General features: G+C 41.8%; 1 protein-coding gene across 1 annotated transcript in view; it reads right to left on the bottom strand.

Moving 5' to 3' along the window:
- Positions 1–18,404, bottom strand: part of vps16 (vacuolar protein sorting 16 homolog) — a 238,271-nt gene that overhangs the window by 156,739 nt on the left and 63,128 nt on the right. The window contains exons 6-9 of the mRNA XM_034179871.1: positions 13,564–13,679; positions 13,359–13,481; positions 13,220–13,275; positions 7,161–7,250 (exon numbers count right to left, since the gene is read on the bottom strand). Coding sequence (XP_034035762.1) covers positions 7,161–7,250; positions 13,220–13,275; positions 13,359–13,481; positions 13,564–13,679 — 385 coding nt within the window. The remainder of the gene's footprint in view (positions 1–7,160; positions 7,251–13,219; positions 13,276–13,358; positions 13,482–13,563; positions 13,680–18,404) is intronic.

Raw genomic sequence — 18,404 nt, forward strand, 5'->3', positions numbered from 1 at the left:
AGCACCATAAGCAGCATTTCTGGGCTGCACAGCACCTGAAAAACCAAAATTAACACATTTATAAAACCTCAACAACCAATTTGGACATTTCAACAATCCAGGGTCTAAACTGGACTTACTTCCTGAAAGCATCTTTCTGAAGACTAATGTTTCAAGATCTAATGCATCGTACAGGCAGACACAGATGAAAACATTCAGACGTCCATGTTCGTCAAAATCGAGCCCAAGGGCTCATTTAGGATTCATTACATAAACCCATCTGTGCATTTCAAATGCTGGAGTCATCACTGCTCACACACCACTATGTCTGTTACACTGGCACAGAGCAAATATCCACTGGAGGGCACTGCAGACTAGGGCTGCAAGAAACGATTATTTGGATCATCGATGAATCTGATAGGGTTTCGACACGATTAATCGGATTAGCGGGGACTTTTTTAAAAATGTGCCAGGGAAACAATTTTTCTCTCCTTCCATCACTTTATTTAACAACAGAACATTATTTGAAAACTTAAAATACTTGAAAATCAACAAATTGTCAAATGTCCCTTGGCTGTTAAAATATAAAATAATAAAGAATAAAACAGTTTATAATAAAGAACAAAAATAATTATTTCAAATGACATTGCTTTATCAAAGTGCTGAGTTGCCATAAAACAACACTGAAACATATAAATGTTATAAAATATGTATATGGTGAAAAAAGAGGTATTTTATTGCTGCAAATGAGCAATTAGTATAACCAGTTAACCATCAAACCTAAATCAAAAACTGTAGCCGACTCATATGTACAACATTCTCTGGATAATTTTATGTGGTCATTTCACAATGACACATGTGACTCATGTCTCCTTCTCTAAAATTGTATTGTAGCATTATTAGTTATTATATTATTATTATTGTTGCTATTATATTATTAATATATAAATAAAATAAATTAAAAAATACTCTAATTTGTAATACATTTGACTCTTTTACAACAACAAACACTGAGCCATTAATTATTATACAGAAAACAAATGCACAAACATGCTTGAAAACGCCGTAGACATCAATTAATCAATCAATTTTTTTTTATATAGCGCCAAATCACAACAAACAGTTGCCCCAAGGCGCTTTATATTGTAAGGCAAGGCCATACAATAATTATGTAAAACCCCAACGGTCAAAACGACCCCCTGTGAGCAAGCACTTGGCTACAGTGGGAAGGAAAAACTCCCTTTTAACAGGAAGAAACCTCCAGCAGAACCAGGCTCAGGGAGGGGCAGTCTTCTGCTGGGACTGGTTGGGGCTGAGGGAGAGAACCAGGAAAAAGACATGCTGTGGAGGGGAGCAGAGATCGATCACTAATGATTAAATGCAGAGTGGTGCATACAGAGCAAAAAGAGAAAGAAACAGTGCATCATGGGAACCCCCCGGCAGTCTACGTCTATAGCAGCATAACTAAGGGATGGTTCAGGGTCACCTGATCCAGCCCTAACTATAAGCTTTAGCAAAAAGGAAAGTTTTAAGCCTAATCTTAAAAGTAGAGAGGGTGTCTGTCTCCCTGATCTGACTTGGGAGCTGGTTCCACAGGAGAGGAGCCTGAAAGCTGAAGGCTCTGCCTCCCATTCTACTCTTACAAACCCTAGGAACTACAAGTAAGCCTGCAGTCTGAGAGCGAAGCGCTCTATTGGTGTGATATGGTACTACGAGGTCCCTAAGATAAGATGGGACCTGATTATTCAAAACCTTATAAGTAAGAAGAAGAATTTTAAATTCTATTCTAGAATTAACAGGAAGCCAATGAAGAGAGGCCAATATGGGTGAGATATGCTCTCTCCTTCTAGTCCCCGTCAGTACTCTAGCTGCAGCATTTTGAATTAACTGAAGGCTTTTTAGGGAACTTTTAGGACAACCTGATAATAATGAATTACAATAGTCCAGCCTAGAGGAAATAAATGCATGAATTAGTTTTTCAGCATCACTCTGAGACAAGACCTTTCTGATTTTAGAGATATTGCGTAAATGCAAAAAAGCAGTCCTACATATTTGTTTAATATGCGCTTTGAATGACATATCCTGATCAAAAATGACTCCAAGATTTCTCACAGTATTACTAGAGGTCAGGGTAATGCCATCCAGAGTAAGGATCTGGTTAGACACCATGTTTCTAAGATTTGTGGGGCCAAGTACAATAACTTCAGTTTTATCTGAGTTTAAAAGCAGGAAATTAGAGGTCATCCATGTCTTTATGTCTGTAAGACAATCCTGCAGTTTAGCTAATTGGTGTGTGTCCTCTGGCTTCATGGATAGATAAAGCTGGGTATCATCTGCGTAACAATGAAAATTTAAGCAATACCGTCTAATAATACTGCCTAAGGGAAGCATATATAAAGTGAATAAAATTGGTCCTAGCACAGAACCTTGTGGAACTCCATAATTAACTTTAGTCTGTGAAGAAGATTCCCCATTTACATGAACAAATTGTAATCTATTAGACAAATATGATTCAAACCACCGCAGCGCAGTGCCTTTAATACCTATGGCATGCTCTAATCTCTGTAATAAAATTTTATGGTCAACAGTATCAAAAGCAGCACTGAGGTCTAACAGAACAAGCACAGAGATGAGTCCACTGTCCGAGGCCATAAGAAGATCATTTGTAACCTTCACTAATGCTGTTTCTGTACTATGATGAATTCTAAAACCTGACTGAAACTCTTCAAATAGACCATTCCTCTGCAGATGATCAGTTAGCTGTTTTACAACTACCCTTTCAAGAATTTTTGAGAGAAAAGGAAGGTTGGAGATTGGCCTATAATTAGCTAAGATAGCTGGGTCAAGTGATGGCTTTTTAAGTAATGGTTTAATTACTGCCACCTTAAAAGCCTGTGGTACATAGCCAACTAACAAAGATAGATTGATCATATTTAAGATCGAAGCATTAAATAATGGTAGGGCTTCCTTGAGCAGCCTGGTAGGAATGGGGTCTAATAAACATGTTGATGGTTTGGATGAAGTAACTAATGAAAATAACTCAGACAGAACAATCGGAGAGAAAGAGTCTAACCAAATACCGGCATCACTGAAAGCAGCCAAAGATAACGATACGTCTTTGGGATGGTTATGAGTAATTTTTTCTCTAATAGTTAAAATTTTGTTAGCAAAGAAAGTCATGAAGTCATTACTAGTTAAAGTTAATGGAATACTCAGCTCAATAGAGCTCTGACTCTGTCAGCCTGGCTACAGTGCTGAAAAGAAACCTGGGGTTGTTCTTATTTTCTTCAATTAGTGATGAGTAGAAAGATGTCCTAGCTTTACGGAGGGCTTTTTTATAGAGCAACAGACTCTTTTTCCAGGCTAAGTGAAGATCTTCTAAATTAGTGAGACGCCATTTCCTCTCCAACTTACGGGTTATCTGCTTTAAGCTACGAGTTTGTGAGTTATACCACGGAGTCAGACACTTCTGATTTCGCACTAACGCGTTAGACATGCTAACGCGTTAGCATAAAATACATATATCAACTGTTTCAGAAGACCATAACAGGTCAGTTCAATTCAATTAGTTGTTTCAGCTCTCCTGCAGACCCTCTTTAAGTTTCTGACATTGTGATGTAGATGGATGTGGTCTGTGTGGCTGTTAAACTCATCCATCCATTCTTTGTCTGATGCTTGTCTGGGTTCGGGACACTGTGGCAGTAGACTAAGCACCTCATCCCACACCTCCCTATCCTCTGTCAAACCCTCGGGGGATCCCAAGGTGCTCCCAAATAAGTTGGGAAATATAATCCTTCCAGCATGCTCTGGGTCTATTGATTGGTTATTCTGAGCTTTTGCCAAATAATTGTCACTTGTACTTTGGTTACTCTGCCCCCACAGTTTCCAGAAGTACTGCTCAATTTCATCCATATCCACAAACTTTAGGTTGGGCATATCCCAGCATGCCTTAGCCCAGCCACTACACCCTGCTAAGGGTTAACCCTAACCCTGCTATTGAGGTGGGCACCAATACTGACGTATTACCTAGATTTACAGAATTTGATAGTATCTCACTAGTCAGCTGATGGATCTGCTCCTAACTTAAGAAACCTAATCTTGACCCTAGTGTATTGAAAAACTATCAGCCGATATCAAATCTATCATTTTGCTCTAAAATTCGGGAAAAAGTTGTGTCACGGCAGCTCGTAGACTATTTAACTGAGAATAATCTCTTAGGCCCCCTGCTTTTCTCCCTTTATATAGCACCCCTTGGGCACATATTGCGGCGTTTTGGGATTACCTTTCACTGCTATGCTGATGATACTCAGTTATACATGCTGATAACTGCTGGTAATCTCGTTCACATAAAATCCTTAGAAGATTGTCTTGCATCACTGAGAAGTTGGATGTCTAGCAACTTCCTTCTTTTAAACTTTGATAAGACTGAAATGATGGTTCTTGGTCCAGTGAGACATCGGCATCAATTTGACCAGTTAATGATCAACCTCGGCTCGTGTGTCATACATCACACTGACAAAGTGAGGAACCTTGGGGTAATTTTTGATCCTACGTTTTCCTTTGACCTCCACATTAGAGATATTACAAGGACTGCCTTTTTCCACCTGTGAAATATAGCGAAGATTCAGTCCATCCTGTCTATGGCTGATGATGAGACCCTGATTCATGTGTTTGTTTCTTCTAGATTGGACTACTGCAATGTTCTATTTTCTGGTTTACCGCAGTCCAGCATTAGGGCTCTCCAATTGGTTCAAAATGCTGCCGCCAGACTTTTGACACAAAGCAGAAAGTTCGACCACATTACACCCATTTTGGTGTCTCTTCACTGGCTTCCTGTCTCTGTGAGATCGGTTTTTAAGGTTCTGCTACTAACCTATAAAATTGTTCACGGATTGGCACCTCCCTACCTAGCTGACCTAACTAAACCCTACGTACTGGCCCGGGCTCTGCGTTCTCAGGGTGCAGGACTACTTTGTGTCCCTAAGGTGAATAAGAAGTCTGCGGGTCACAGAGCTTTCTCTTATCGTGCCCCTGTTTTGTGGAATGATCTCCCTGTGTCAATAAAGCAGTAAGATTTCGCGGAGAGTTTTAAGTCCAAACTTAAGACGCACTTATTTTCCCTTTCGTATGGCTAGCATGCTGGCGTATTATGTTACTATGCTTTTCACTTTTTAACTGTGCTTTTTTAAAATCTTTTAATTCATTTTATTTTGTTTTATGAATTGTTTTGTGTGAAGAGCCTTGACTCTGTTGTGATTTGCCCCTATATAAAATGAATAAAGTGAACCGAATTCAATAAAGGATGAAATGAAGGCAGAGTGCAGACAAAAGGCTCCGCCCATAACCACATTACATGTAGGGATACATCCACAATTGATCGACATTTTTTCACTTCCGATCAGATCCTGATACTCGAGTTTGGATATCTGCCGATACCGATACTTTTACAATCCGATACCAGAGCTCCGTTTAATATTATTATTATCATTACTGTTGATTATTATATGAGGATTTTCTTAAAAAGGAGACCTAAAAGCAGCTACAATTTGCCAGAAGGTGCATCTACGATGAAAGCCTATATTTGATGTTTTGGTGAAAGAATCAAGTACTTTTATTTTTTTCTAGACTTTTACAGCCTTATTTTTATAGACTTAAAGAGAAAAGACAGCACTCTGTCTGTTTGTCTCTCCTCAATTTTCAATTTCCGTGGAGCTTTATTGATATGGGAGACATACGTTTACTGTGTTAGAATAAAAAATAAGTCCTCTGTCTCTATCTCTGCCTGTCTGTCTCTCGTTTGTTCCCTCTCTCCCGCTTTCTCTCTCCCTCTGCCTCTCTCTCGCTTCTTCTTTCTCGCCGTTTTCTCCCTTTTTTCCCTTTCAGCAGACAATCTCTGTTCAGCTCTTCCTCGGCTGCATGCTGAGCTGGCTTTCACAGCCTCGGGACAGTGAAGTGGCTAACATTTTAGCATGCATTTTCAGCAATAATTCAGTTAATTTTTCGGAAAATCCGTGCTCGACAAACAGACAATTTGAACAGGACAGCCGGGCAGAGATTTGCCGCAAACAGCAGCGAGAACACTGTGGAAGAGAGCTCTCTCAAAAAGGCCAGCTTCAAAAACCTCCCCCCTCCTCCTCCCGCTCGGCAGTAAACAAGCAGAGAGCAAACAACAGAAGTTGAGAGGATTCAGTGGCTCTTCTCCAGGATCGAAAAATGTCGCGGGTTGGATTGGTATTTTCGATACGTAAATTATGTCATTATCGAGTTCCGATTCATACAGCACCAAACCTAGTAGGGTGACCATCTACCCTGGTCATCCTACCAATAACCAAATAAAGCACAGCAAAGAAATATAACATTTCAGACCTTTGCAATTAAACAAACATATGGAGTCCAGTCATAAGGACCAAGCAGAGGTGTCCTGTGGGGTGTGGCAGGGGTATGGTTTACCATAATCACAGCAATACACAATCCGGTCTCTGTACCACCAAAGTAGGAGCTGTGTTCACATTCATTCACTCACTCATCTTCAACCGCTTATCTGCGATCGGGTCGTGGGGGCAACAGCTCCAGCAGGAGACCCCAGACTTCCCTTTCTCGAGCCACATTGACCACCTCTGACTGGGGATCCCGAGACGTTCCCAGGCCAGTGAGGAGATATAATCTCTCCACCTAGTCCTGGGTCTTCCCCGGGGTCTCCTTCCAGATGGACGTGCCTGGAACACCTCCCTCGGGAAGCACCCAGTGGGCATTCTTACCAGATGCCCAAACCACCTCAGCTGGTTCCTTTCAACGCGAAGGAGCAGCAGCTCTACTCCGAGCTCCCCACAGATGACCGAGCTTCTCGCCCCATCTCTAAGGGAGACACCAGCCACCCTCCTGAGGAAGCCCATTTCGGCTGCTTGTCCCTGCGATCTGGTTCTTTCGGTCATGACCCAACACTCATGACCATAGGTGAGAATAGGAACAAAGACTGAAAAGTAGATCGAGAGCTTTGGCTTTTGGCTCAGCTCCATTTTCGTCACAACAGTACGGTCAAGCGAATGCAAAACCGCCCCTGCTGCACCGATTCTCTGGCCTCACATCACATCAAACTGTCATACTGACAAAAAAGCTGGGCCAAAAGATGAGACTCGATTTAAAAAAAATTGTAATTGGAGATCCTCATTTGTAAAGGATACTGAATGGTGTCATTACTGATTCCAGCCACAAGGAGGAGTCTATCCCACATTATTGCCACAGACGGCTGCTGGCTCCTGGGTCTGCGGCACCTACACAAGAAGAGGAGAGACTATAGATTTATGATCACTTCTTCTGACCACCAGCCTCAACAGTTTTATTATACAACTGTGTAAAAGAAAGTCTAATGGTCCTTATAACAACCAATACAGGATTATCACTGTCACTTTGTGGAAAAGGTAATTTCACTTGGCTGATCAGGACGTCACAGCTGGCCAGCAGAACAGAACAGAACACACCATTAAATTTAGCAGCAGTGCTGTAGAACCTTGAGCTTAAGGTGCTACAAAGATTTTAAACACTGGAGGTGTTTAAATCAATTTATCAATTTTTATAAAGAACAAATCGTAGATAGGCTTCTTTGTGGTGAGAAACATCGCTGGAAGTTGTTGTGATGACTGCACGGAGTTCTGGGAAACTTTATTAAGAGAAATGAATTGCCCTTTTAATGAATTGCCCTTTTAATGAAATGCCGTTTTAGGGATCAATAAAGTTGTTTGAATCCTGAGAAGCCGTTTTCCACTTGAAGTGCGCTTCAAGCAGTCACGACACCAGAACCATTCAGCTTCCTAACGGAGTACAAGAACTAATCTCCGAGCTTGTTGTTTTCCTCCAGCATGACCATTTAAACTTGTTTTTGATGATGTCATCAGTCAGCGTAATGTGATCATGTCTCTACCATGTGGACAAGGCTGAAATCTCACTATTCTTCAATCTGCTGGTGTCCTAACACTCAAACCATCAGAAAACGCTGCAGCAAGAGCCACAACATACGACAATTTAAGTTAAATATGATGCAAATGTCATATTTTGTTACATTTCATGTCATGCCATTCATAGGTCATAAATAATGCTTAAAGGACATGTTGCACTGAAATCATAATTAAAATTTAGGCTGTTATTGACCATCTGATGATCCACTGGGATTACTTTGTGCACTTCCGTGACTGGTTTCAAAGTATATAGCATTCATAACAAACAGCTACAGACACTTCCAAAAACAAAGCCCTCGTGAGTACTCATGTTTCCGACAGTGGTGACGTGACTATTAGAAGCATCCCAGCGTGCACTTGAATGGAATGTAGCTGCTAACATTAAGAACTGAGGCACAGATAACAGAGCAGCGTAGTTTTGTTTGAACCCTGAGTGATATCGTGGGATTTGACCACTTATGGGGACCTGCGCTCTCATTGTGCAATATATACACAGCATAACTTCACACGGAAAAATGGTGTATTGTTTTGTTTTCGGCTGCAATCACTGAAGCAGTCGTGACAAGTGCAGTTTTTTTCAGTTCCCAGTGGAGAAGGAAAGACGAGGCAAATGTGAGAGGTCGTGTCGGTAAGTGTTAGCCTACACAGCTAACCAGAGTAGCTGCGTCCTCTCACCTGCACAACCGCCTCGACATGTTTGAGCTCCGGGTCATAAACAAACAACAACACATGCCCACTTTTCACAGCATTGTCACTTTTTCTTTGCATTTTCACTTTGTTTGTAATGTGTAATTTGCCCAAACTCTCAGAGAAAATGCCATGTTTATGTCCCCGGAAGTAGTGACATTATGTTATATGCGTCATTTTATCCCTTTAGCGCCCGCCCTCAAACAAGACTGCACTGCCCAATTACAAAGTTGACATAACTGTGATGTCGTGTTATGACAACTGGTTTTTAAGTGAAAATTGTTCATGTTGATGCAGTCACGGTAAAAGCAGCAGCCCTGAGAAGGTTTAGTGCACCTGCACGGCCACGAGCCATAAACACAGCCTGTTAAGAACAATCTCTGCTTGAGGCTCACCTCTGTGCACGAATAATTATAAGTGTTGTAATAAAATTAAAAAAAAAAAAAAACATCTGCTGCCAGGGGAAAAAAACAAAACATTGTGAAGACAGTCACCACATTCACAGTGGCAGTAAAACAGCTGAGAGGAGCAGCATGCTGAGCACACACACACATTCCAGATCCAAATTCACAAACTAAAAAAAAAAAAAAAAAAAAAAAAAAAAAGCTTGGCAGCTCCACTGAGAAAAACACAAAAGGGGAAAAAATCCTGAACATGTCAGACTCGCCCAGCACATCACACTCCAAAATATGCAGAGAATTGCTGAGTGAGATATTTTCCGTAAATGCACCTAACACTCAGAGTGAGAGGAATAAAATACATCAGCGTTCACTAATTATTAGCATGTATGCAGAGAGACGTACAATCATGAGTACTTTTATTTTGTCTTGCTAACTGGGACGTTAAAAAAACCTGCAACATGTCCTATAAAAGGTTCAATAAATATTAATGTTAGATGAACATAACATGATCCAAACCCCCCCCCCCCCCAAAACCCCTCCTCCTCTCACCCCTCATCTCTGAGCAGCAGCAGGCGGTTTAAACCACACCAACACACGCAACATGCAGTTACAGACACTGGAGAGTTTATTCTTTTAATCACTACTGTGCCTTTCACACTTTTTTACTCTTTGTTCAACTTTGCATTGAAATTTGAGTGCAGCTGAGAGAGAGAGAGAGCGCTGTGTGTGTGTGTGTGTTCACTCAACACCACACAGAGAGGAGTGAAGAGGAGCGTGCACGATTAAAGAATCAGGTTTATTCATCCTAAAACAGTCAATCAGAAAAACACTTCTGCTGCTGCAGGAACATCACTGAAATACACTGATTTTTCACCAGATAGGTCACGCAAGTGAGGGGCGTGAAGCCCGGGTCCGACAGCACCGTTCACTCATCAGTGTTAAGCGTGCGAGCGTTAGTGTTGAGCCCCATCATATATCTCCTTATGGTCGCTCAATTGACAGAAATCTGTCGTAGCAACAGAGAACTTTATTCCCTGAAGCACTGTTCCCAAATGTTCCTTAAAGGATTTTGATTTTTGTTGTTGTTGGGGGGGGGGGGGGGGGGGGGGGTAGCCGTTTGGTTGTGAAAGCAGTGACATTCACCAAAACCAGGGAATGTTCCCAAACTGCATGGATGCTGAGAAAAAAAAAAAAAGTGAATGACTGAATTTATGCAGCACACACAGTCCAAAACAACAAAAACTTACAAGAAAATGGACAGGAGTTGAAAAGTGAAAAGTGTGCTGTGGTCTGATGAGTCCACATTTCAAATTGTTTTTGTAAATCGTGGACGTCGTGTCCTCTGGACAAAATAGGAAAAAGACCATCCAGATTCTTACCCGTCAAGTTCAAAAGCCAGCATCTGTGATGGTATGGGGGTGTGTTAGTGCCCATGGCATAGACACCTTACACATCTGTGATGGTATGGGGGTGTGTTAGTGCCCATGGCATGGACACCTTACACATCTGTGATGGTATGGGGGTGTGTTAGTGCCCATGGCATGGACACCTTACACATCTGTGATGGTATGGGGGTGTGTTAGTGCCCATGGCATGGACACCTTACACATCTGTGATGGTATGGGGGTGTGTTAGTGCCCATGGCATGGACACCTTACACATCTGTGATGGTATGGGGGTGTGTTAGTGCCCATGGCATGGACAACTTACACATCTGTGATGGCACCATCAATGCTGAAAGGTCCATCCAGGTTTTGGAGCAACACATGCTGCCATCCAAGCAACGTCTTTTTCAGGGACGTCCCTGCTTATTTCAGCAAGACAATGCCAAGCCACATTCTGCACGTGTTACAACAGCGTGGCTTCGTAGTAAAAGAGTGCAGGTACTAGACTGGCCTGCCTGCAGTCCAGACCTGTCACCCACTGAAAATGTGTGGCGCATTATGAAGCACAAAATACGACAACAGAGACCCCGGACTGTTGAACAACTGAAGTCGTACATCAAGCAAGAATGGGAAAGAATTCCACCTACAAAACTTCAATAATTAGTGTCCTCAGTTCCCAAACACTTATTGAGTGTTGTCAGAAGGAAAGGTTATGTAACACAGTGGTAAACATACCACTGTCCCAGCTTTTTTGAAACATGTTGCAGGCATCCATTTCAAAATGAGCAAATATTTGCACAAAAACAATAAAGTTTATCAGTTTGAACATTAAATATCTTGTCTTTGTGGTGTATTCAATTGACTATAGGTTGAAGAGGATTTGAAAATCATTGGATTCTGTTTTTATTTACATAACGTCCCAACTTCATTGGAACTGGGGTTTTGTGTGTGTATACGAGGTCTGTCAATAAAGCAACGGTCCTTTTTATTTTTTCAAAATATATATGGATTTCATTCATATGTTTTTACATCAGACATGCTTGAACCCTCGTGCGCATGCGTGAGTTTTTCCACGCCTGTCGGTGACGTCATTCGCCTGTGAGCACTCCTTGTGGGAGGAGTCGTCCAGCCCCTCGTCGGAATTCCTTTGTCTGAGAAGTTGCTGAGAGACTGGCGCGTTGTTTGATCAAAATTTTTTCTAAACCTGTGAGACACATCGAAGTGGACACGGTTCGAAAAATTAAGCTGGTTTTCAGTGAAAATTTTAACGGCTGATGAGAGATTTTGAGGTGATTCTGTCGCTTTAAGGACTTCTCACAGTGCGAGACGTCGCTCAGCGCTCTCAGCCGCCGTCGTCAGCCTGTTCAAGCTGAAAACCTCCACATTTCAGGCTCTACTGATCCAGGACGTCGTGAGAGAACAGAGAAGTTTCAGAAGAAGTCGGTTTCAGCATTTTATCCGGATATTCCACTGTTAAAGGAGATTTTTTTAATGAAAGACGTGCGGACGGATCCGCGCGTTGGGACGCAGCCGACGCGGTGCAGCAGCACAGGAAAAACACCTCCGTGTTGATAACCATTTGTAAAATCCAGGCGGCTTTTGATGGCTTTCAGTGGAGTGAGTATATGAGAAATTGTTTAACAGCAGGACATGTTCCAACTTGTCCTTAAGGCTTTCAACAGAGGTGTTTTTCATGTGGCGGAGCGTCGCGTTGGCTGCGAGCCGACGCGCGGACCCGTCCGCACGTCTTTCATTTAAAAAATCTCCTTTAACAGTGGAATATCTGGATAAAATGCTGAAACCGACTTCTTCTGAAACTTCTCTGTTCTCTCACGACGTCCTGGATCAATAGAGCCTGAAATGTGGAGGTTTTCAGCTTGAACAGGCTGACGACGGCGGCTGAGCGCGCTGAGCGACGTCTCGCACCGTGGGAAGTCCTTAAAGCGACAGAATCACCTCAAAATCTCTCATCAGCCGTTAAAATTTTCACTGAAAACCAGCTTAATTTTTCGAACCGTGTCCACTTCGATGTGTCTCACAGGTTTAGAAAAAATTTTGATCAAACAACGCGCCAGTCTCTCAGCAACTTCTCATACAAAGGAATTCCGACGAGGGGCTGGACGACTCCTCCCACAAGGAGTGCTCACAGGCGAATGACGTCACCGACAGGCGTGGAAAAACTCACGCATGTGCACGAGGGTTCAAGCATGTCTGACGTAAAAACATATGAATGAAATCCATATAGTTTTTGAAAAAAATAAAAAGGACCGTTACTTTATTGACAACCCTCGTATTATATATATATATATATATATATAAGTTTGCATTTATAAAGTTCCCTTGCTGATTAAGCGTAGCAGACATAGAATATTTTAGTAAGTTTTCAGGGTCTCTCGCAGTGGTCTCTCATAAATGTTATGAACGACATAAAAATGTACATTTTGGTTTATTATTAATTTGTAATTGTCATGTGGTTTCACTATGATGTCTTGACTGTAGCGCCTATCTGTGAACAAGTGATTATGGGATATCTCAATAGGGCAAATAGACTTGGACCTTTATGAGGCAAAATACAATCATTTGAGTGAAAAAGAGGACTTTCAGTGACTCTGCAAAGATCACATCATCATGTGAAAATTCAAGATCAGTTAAGATATCCACAATGTATTCAAGTAACTGGAGTCCAGCCAGTGTCTCTACGAACTCTGAGAACTATGGGTGATCCAGAACTCGTACATAATTCCACCACTCCAACTTTCAAAACAGACACACGTACAGGTAACCAGCAGTACGGGTAAAAGAAAGAAACACTCACCAGACCATCTGTTTGGGTGGTGTCCTCACCTTCGTGTCCACTTCACTTAGTTTATCCTGCAGACACACAATCATGTGTCAGTCATCCACACATCCACCAAGTTCCAGGCATACATCACTTCAGGTCAGAAGTTGGTTACCTGTAGGAGGGAGGAGCCTGTCCACAGGTGCCCCGTGTCAGTAAACAGAGCCAGGTACTTATAACTGAAGGACACACACATATGGACAATGTTTCCGTCCTGAGGACTGAGTCCTGGTGGACACTGACAACACACACACACACACACGTGTCATTCATCACATCTGTTTTAAACAACTGTTATTTCAACTGTGTGTTCATCTCACCACAGCCGTACAAGACGTATTGTCCACAATGAAGATGTCTGATCCATTTGCCAGCAACACTTTAGTCTGTCTGTCCTGAGTCAGGACAGCCCAGCAGGATGGTGCTCCCTGTAGGCCTGATGAGAGCCCACATGAATTTTTCATTTTTTTCCATTTCTTTATTAAAACCCCCACAATTGGGGAAAATAACATCCATACAAACAAGAGTGATATGCAACAATAAAAAGGTGCAGTAAAAACTCAAACAATTAAAACAACAGAGTAAGTAGACTGACAAGAGTGAACTCAGCACAGCATGGTTTTACAAATTGACTGTGAAATAAGGCATATCTTAAAGATTCAGTGGTGCCATTAAACTGAAATTCAATGGATAATTTCCTAAAATTATGAAAACAATCCAATGACTTGTGGGCCTGCAATTTAAATTCATCAAGTAGTGTGTTCTTGATGATCTCACCATTTAGAATATAATATGAAAGAAATCTAGACTGGATTTGTTGGAGATCTAACAGACAAGGCTCTATGATAAACGCTCTAAGTGTTCTTCCATATGTAACAACGAGAAATTAATCAGCCCTCTCAGTCTGCTCAACTTCAGGTTTCTTTCTAAAACACCTTTTTGCACTGTCAAAATGTATTGGCTCATTGGCTGGGTGAGGTTTCGCACGCATGCTGCACCTTGTGTTGACTCATGTTGCGATTTGGCACTGCACTGAATGCAGTTTCTTTTATTTCTAAAGCCAAGCTTTGGTGTCCACCAAGGTCACTGCTGCTTAAGATTTTTCTCCTGCAGCAAATCCACACATCTCCAGCAGATGGCAGACACACACATGGTCTATACACAGGCAAAACAAACTCACTCACTCACTCCTTTTCAATCACTTATCCAGGATCGGGTCATGGGAGTAACAGCTCCAGCAGCAGACCCCAGACTTCAAATTAAAACAAATGTATTAATTTATATAGCACCAGCTCACGATAAGATCACCTCAAGGTGCTTCACACAATACAACACGGAAAAACAGAACAAACTGAGTTCAAAGATTACAAACATGAAAAAAACCATAAAAAGTACAAAGAATAAAAAACACATAACGTAATATACTAGTGATAAAACAGGGAAAACAAATGGATCTTAAGTCTTGATTTAAACGTCTCCACAGTATCCGACTGCCTTATGTGCACCGGGAGATCATTCCACAGAGCAGGGGCACGATAAGAAAAAGCTCTGTGACCAGCGGACTTTTTATTCACCCTAGGGACACAGAAAAGTCCTGCACCCTGAGAACGCACAGCCCAAGCTGGTACGTAGGGCGTAACCAGGTCAGCCAGGTAGGGAGGTGCCAGTCCGTGAACAATTTTATAGACTAGTCACAAAACCTTAAAATCCAATCTTGCAGAGACAGGAAGCCAGTGAAGGGATGCCAAAATGTGCGTAATATGGTCAAACTGCTTCGTGTCAAAAGTCTGGCAGCAGCATTTTGAACCAGTTGACTTCCCTTTCCTGGGCCAAATGAACCACCTCTGACTGGGGGATCCCGAGGCGTTCCCAGGCCAGTGTGGAGATATAATCTCTCCACCTAGTCCTGGGTCTTCCCCGGGGTCTCCTTCCAGATGAACGTGCCTGGAACACCTCCCTCGGGAAGCACCCAGTGGGCATTCTTACCAGATGCCCAAACCACCTCAGCTGGTTCCTTTCAACGCGAAGGAGCAGCGGCTCTACTCCGAGCTCCCCACAGATGACCGAGCTTCTCACCCCATCTCTAACGGAGACACCAGCCAGCCCCTGAGGATGCCCATTTCAGCCGCTTGTACCCACGATCTAGTTCTTTTGGTCATGACCCAACCCTCATGACCATAGGTGAGAGTAGGAATGAAGACTGACTAGTAGATCGAGAGCTTCGTCTTTTGGCTCAGCTCCCTTTTCATCACAACAGTACGGTAAAGTGAATGCTGTGCCGATTCTCCGGCCAATCTCACGCTCCATTGTCCCCTCACTCATGAACAACCAGAAGGTACTTGAACTTCACTTGATGCAAGACCTACTTGCAAAACAAACTTGAATTTCCCATTTACTAACCAATATCTTATTGGTTTTTCCCACATAATATGTCCATATTTGGAGACGTACAAAATGACAGCATTTATTGTTTTTGAGTTACAGCATTAAACAAGAGGAGACAAATAAATACAGTGGGAGTGACGTGTTTATCGATCCATCCATGGACTCACTGCAACTTACAGGGTACATGCATGATATATATATATATATATATATATATATATATATATGTGTGTGTGTGTGTGTGTGTGTGTATGCACAATTTTAATGTGTTTACATATCAATCAATCAATTTTTTTATATAGCGCCAAATCACAACAAACAGTTGCCCCAAGGCGCTTTATATTGTAAGGCAAGGCCATACAATAATTATGTAAAACCCCAACGGTCAAAACGACCCCCTGTGAGCAAGCACTTGGCTACAGTGGGAAGGGAAAACTCCCTTTTAACAGGAAGAAACCTCCAGCAGAACCAGGCTCAGGGAGGGGCAGTCTTCTGCTGGGACTGGTTGGGGCTGAGGGAGAGAACCAGGAAAAAGACATGCTGTGGAGGGGAGCAGAGATCGATCACTAATGATTAAATGCAGAGTGGTGCATACAGAGCAAAAAGAGAAAGAAACAGTGCATCATGGGAACCCCCCAGCAGTCTACGTCTATAGCAGCATAACTAAGGGATGGTTCAGGGTCACCTGATCCAGCCCTAACTATAAGCTTTAGCAAAAAGGAAAGTTTTAAGCCTAATCTTAAAAGTAGAGAGGGTGTCTGTCTCCCTGATCTGAATTGGGAGCTGGTTCCACAGGAGAGGAGCCTGAAAGCTGAAGGCTCTGCCTCCCATTCTACTCTTACAAACCCTAGGAACTACAAGTAAGCCTGCAGTCTGAGAGCGAAGCGCTCTATTGGGGTGATATGGTACTATGAGGTCCCTAAGATAAGATGGGACCTGATTATTCAAAACCTTATAAGTAAGAAGAATTTTAAATTCTATTCTAGAATTAACAGGAAGCCAATGAAGAGAGGCCAATATGGGTGAGATATGCTCTCTCCTTCTAGTCCCCGTCAGTACTCTAGCTGCAGCATTTTGAATTAACTGAAGGCTTTTTAGGGAACTTTTAGGACAACCTGATAATAATGAATTACAATAGTCCAGCCTAGAGGAAATAAATGCATGAATTAGTTTTTCAGCATCACTCTGAGACAAGACCTTTCTGATTTTAGAGATATTGCGTAAATGCAAAAAAGCAGTCCTACATATTTGTTTAATATGCACTTTGAATGACATATCCTGATCAAAAATGACTCCAAGATTTCTCACAGTATTACTAGAGGTCAGGGTAATGCCATCCAGAGTAAGGATCTGGTTAGACACCATGTTTCTAAGATTTGTGGGGCCAAGTACAATAACGTCAGTTTTATCTGAGTTTAAAAGCAGGAAATTAGAGGTCATCCATGTCTTTATGTCTGTAAGACAATCCTGCAGTTTAGCTAATTGGTGTGTGTCCTCTGGCTTCATGGATAGATAAAGCTGGGTATCATCTGCGTAACAATGAAAATTTAAGCAATGCTTTCTAATAATACTGCCTAAGGGAAGCATGTATAAAGTGAATAAAATTGGTCCTAGCACAGAACCTTGTGGAACTCCATAATTAACTTTAGTCTGTGAAGAAGATTCCCCATTTACATGAACAAATTGTAATCTATTAGACAAATATGATTCAAACCACCGCAGCGCAGTGCCTTTAATACCTATGGCATGCTCTAATCTCTGTAATAACATTTTATGGTCAACAGTATCAAAAGCAGCACTGAGGTCTAACAGAACAAGCACAGAGATGAGTCCACTGTCCGAGGCCATAAGAAGATCATTTGTAACCTTCACTAATGCTGTTTCTGTACTGTGATGAATTCTAAAACCTGACTGAAACTCTTCAAATAGACCATTCCTCTGCAGATGATCAGTTAGCTGTTTTACAACTACCCTTTCAAGAATTTTTGAGAGAAAAGGAAGGTTGGAGATTGGCCTATAATTAGCTAAGATAGCTGGGTCAAGTGATGGCTTTTTAAGTAATGGTTTAATTACTGCCACCTTAAAAGCCTGTGGTACATAGCCAACTAACAAAGATAGATTGATCATATTTAAGACCGAAGCATTAAATAATGGTAGGGCTTCCTTGAGCAGCCTGGTAGGAATGGGGTCTAATAAACATGTTGATGGTTTGGATGAAGTAACTAATGAAAATAACTCAGACAGAACAATCGGAGAGAAAGAGTCTAACCAAATACCGGCATCACTGAAAGCAGCCAAAGATAACGATACGTCTTTGGGATGGTTATGAGTAATTTTTTCTCTAATAGTTAAAATTTTGTTAGCAAAGAAAGTCATGAAGTCATTACTAGTTAAAGTTAATGGAATACTCAGCTCAATAGAGCTCTGACTCTTTGTCAGCCTGGCTACAGTGCTGAAAAGAAACCTGGGGTTGTTCTTATTTTCTTCAATTAGTGATGAGTAGAAAGATGTCCTAGCTTTACGGAGGGCTTTTTTATAGAGCAACAGACTCTTTTTTCCAGGCTAAGTGAAGATCTTCTAAATTAGTGAGACGCCATTTCCTCTCCAACTTACGGGTTATCTGCTTTAATCTACGAGTTTGTGAGTTATACCACGGAGTCAGGCACTTCTGATTTAAAGCTCTCTTTTTTAGAGGAGCTACAGCATCCAAAGTTGTCTTCAATGAGGATGTAAAACTATTGACGAGATACTCTATCTCACTTACAGAGTTTAGGTA

The sequence above is a fragment of the Thalassophryne amazonica genome, chromosome 1, assembly GCF_902500255.1.
Source record: "Thalassophryne amazonica chromosome 1, fThaAma1.1, whole genome shotgun sequence".
NCBI lineage: Eukaryota > Metazoa > Chordata > Actinopteri > Batrachoidiformes > Batrachoididae > Thalassophryne > Thalassophryne amazonica.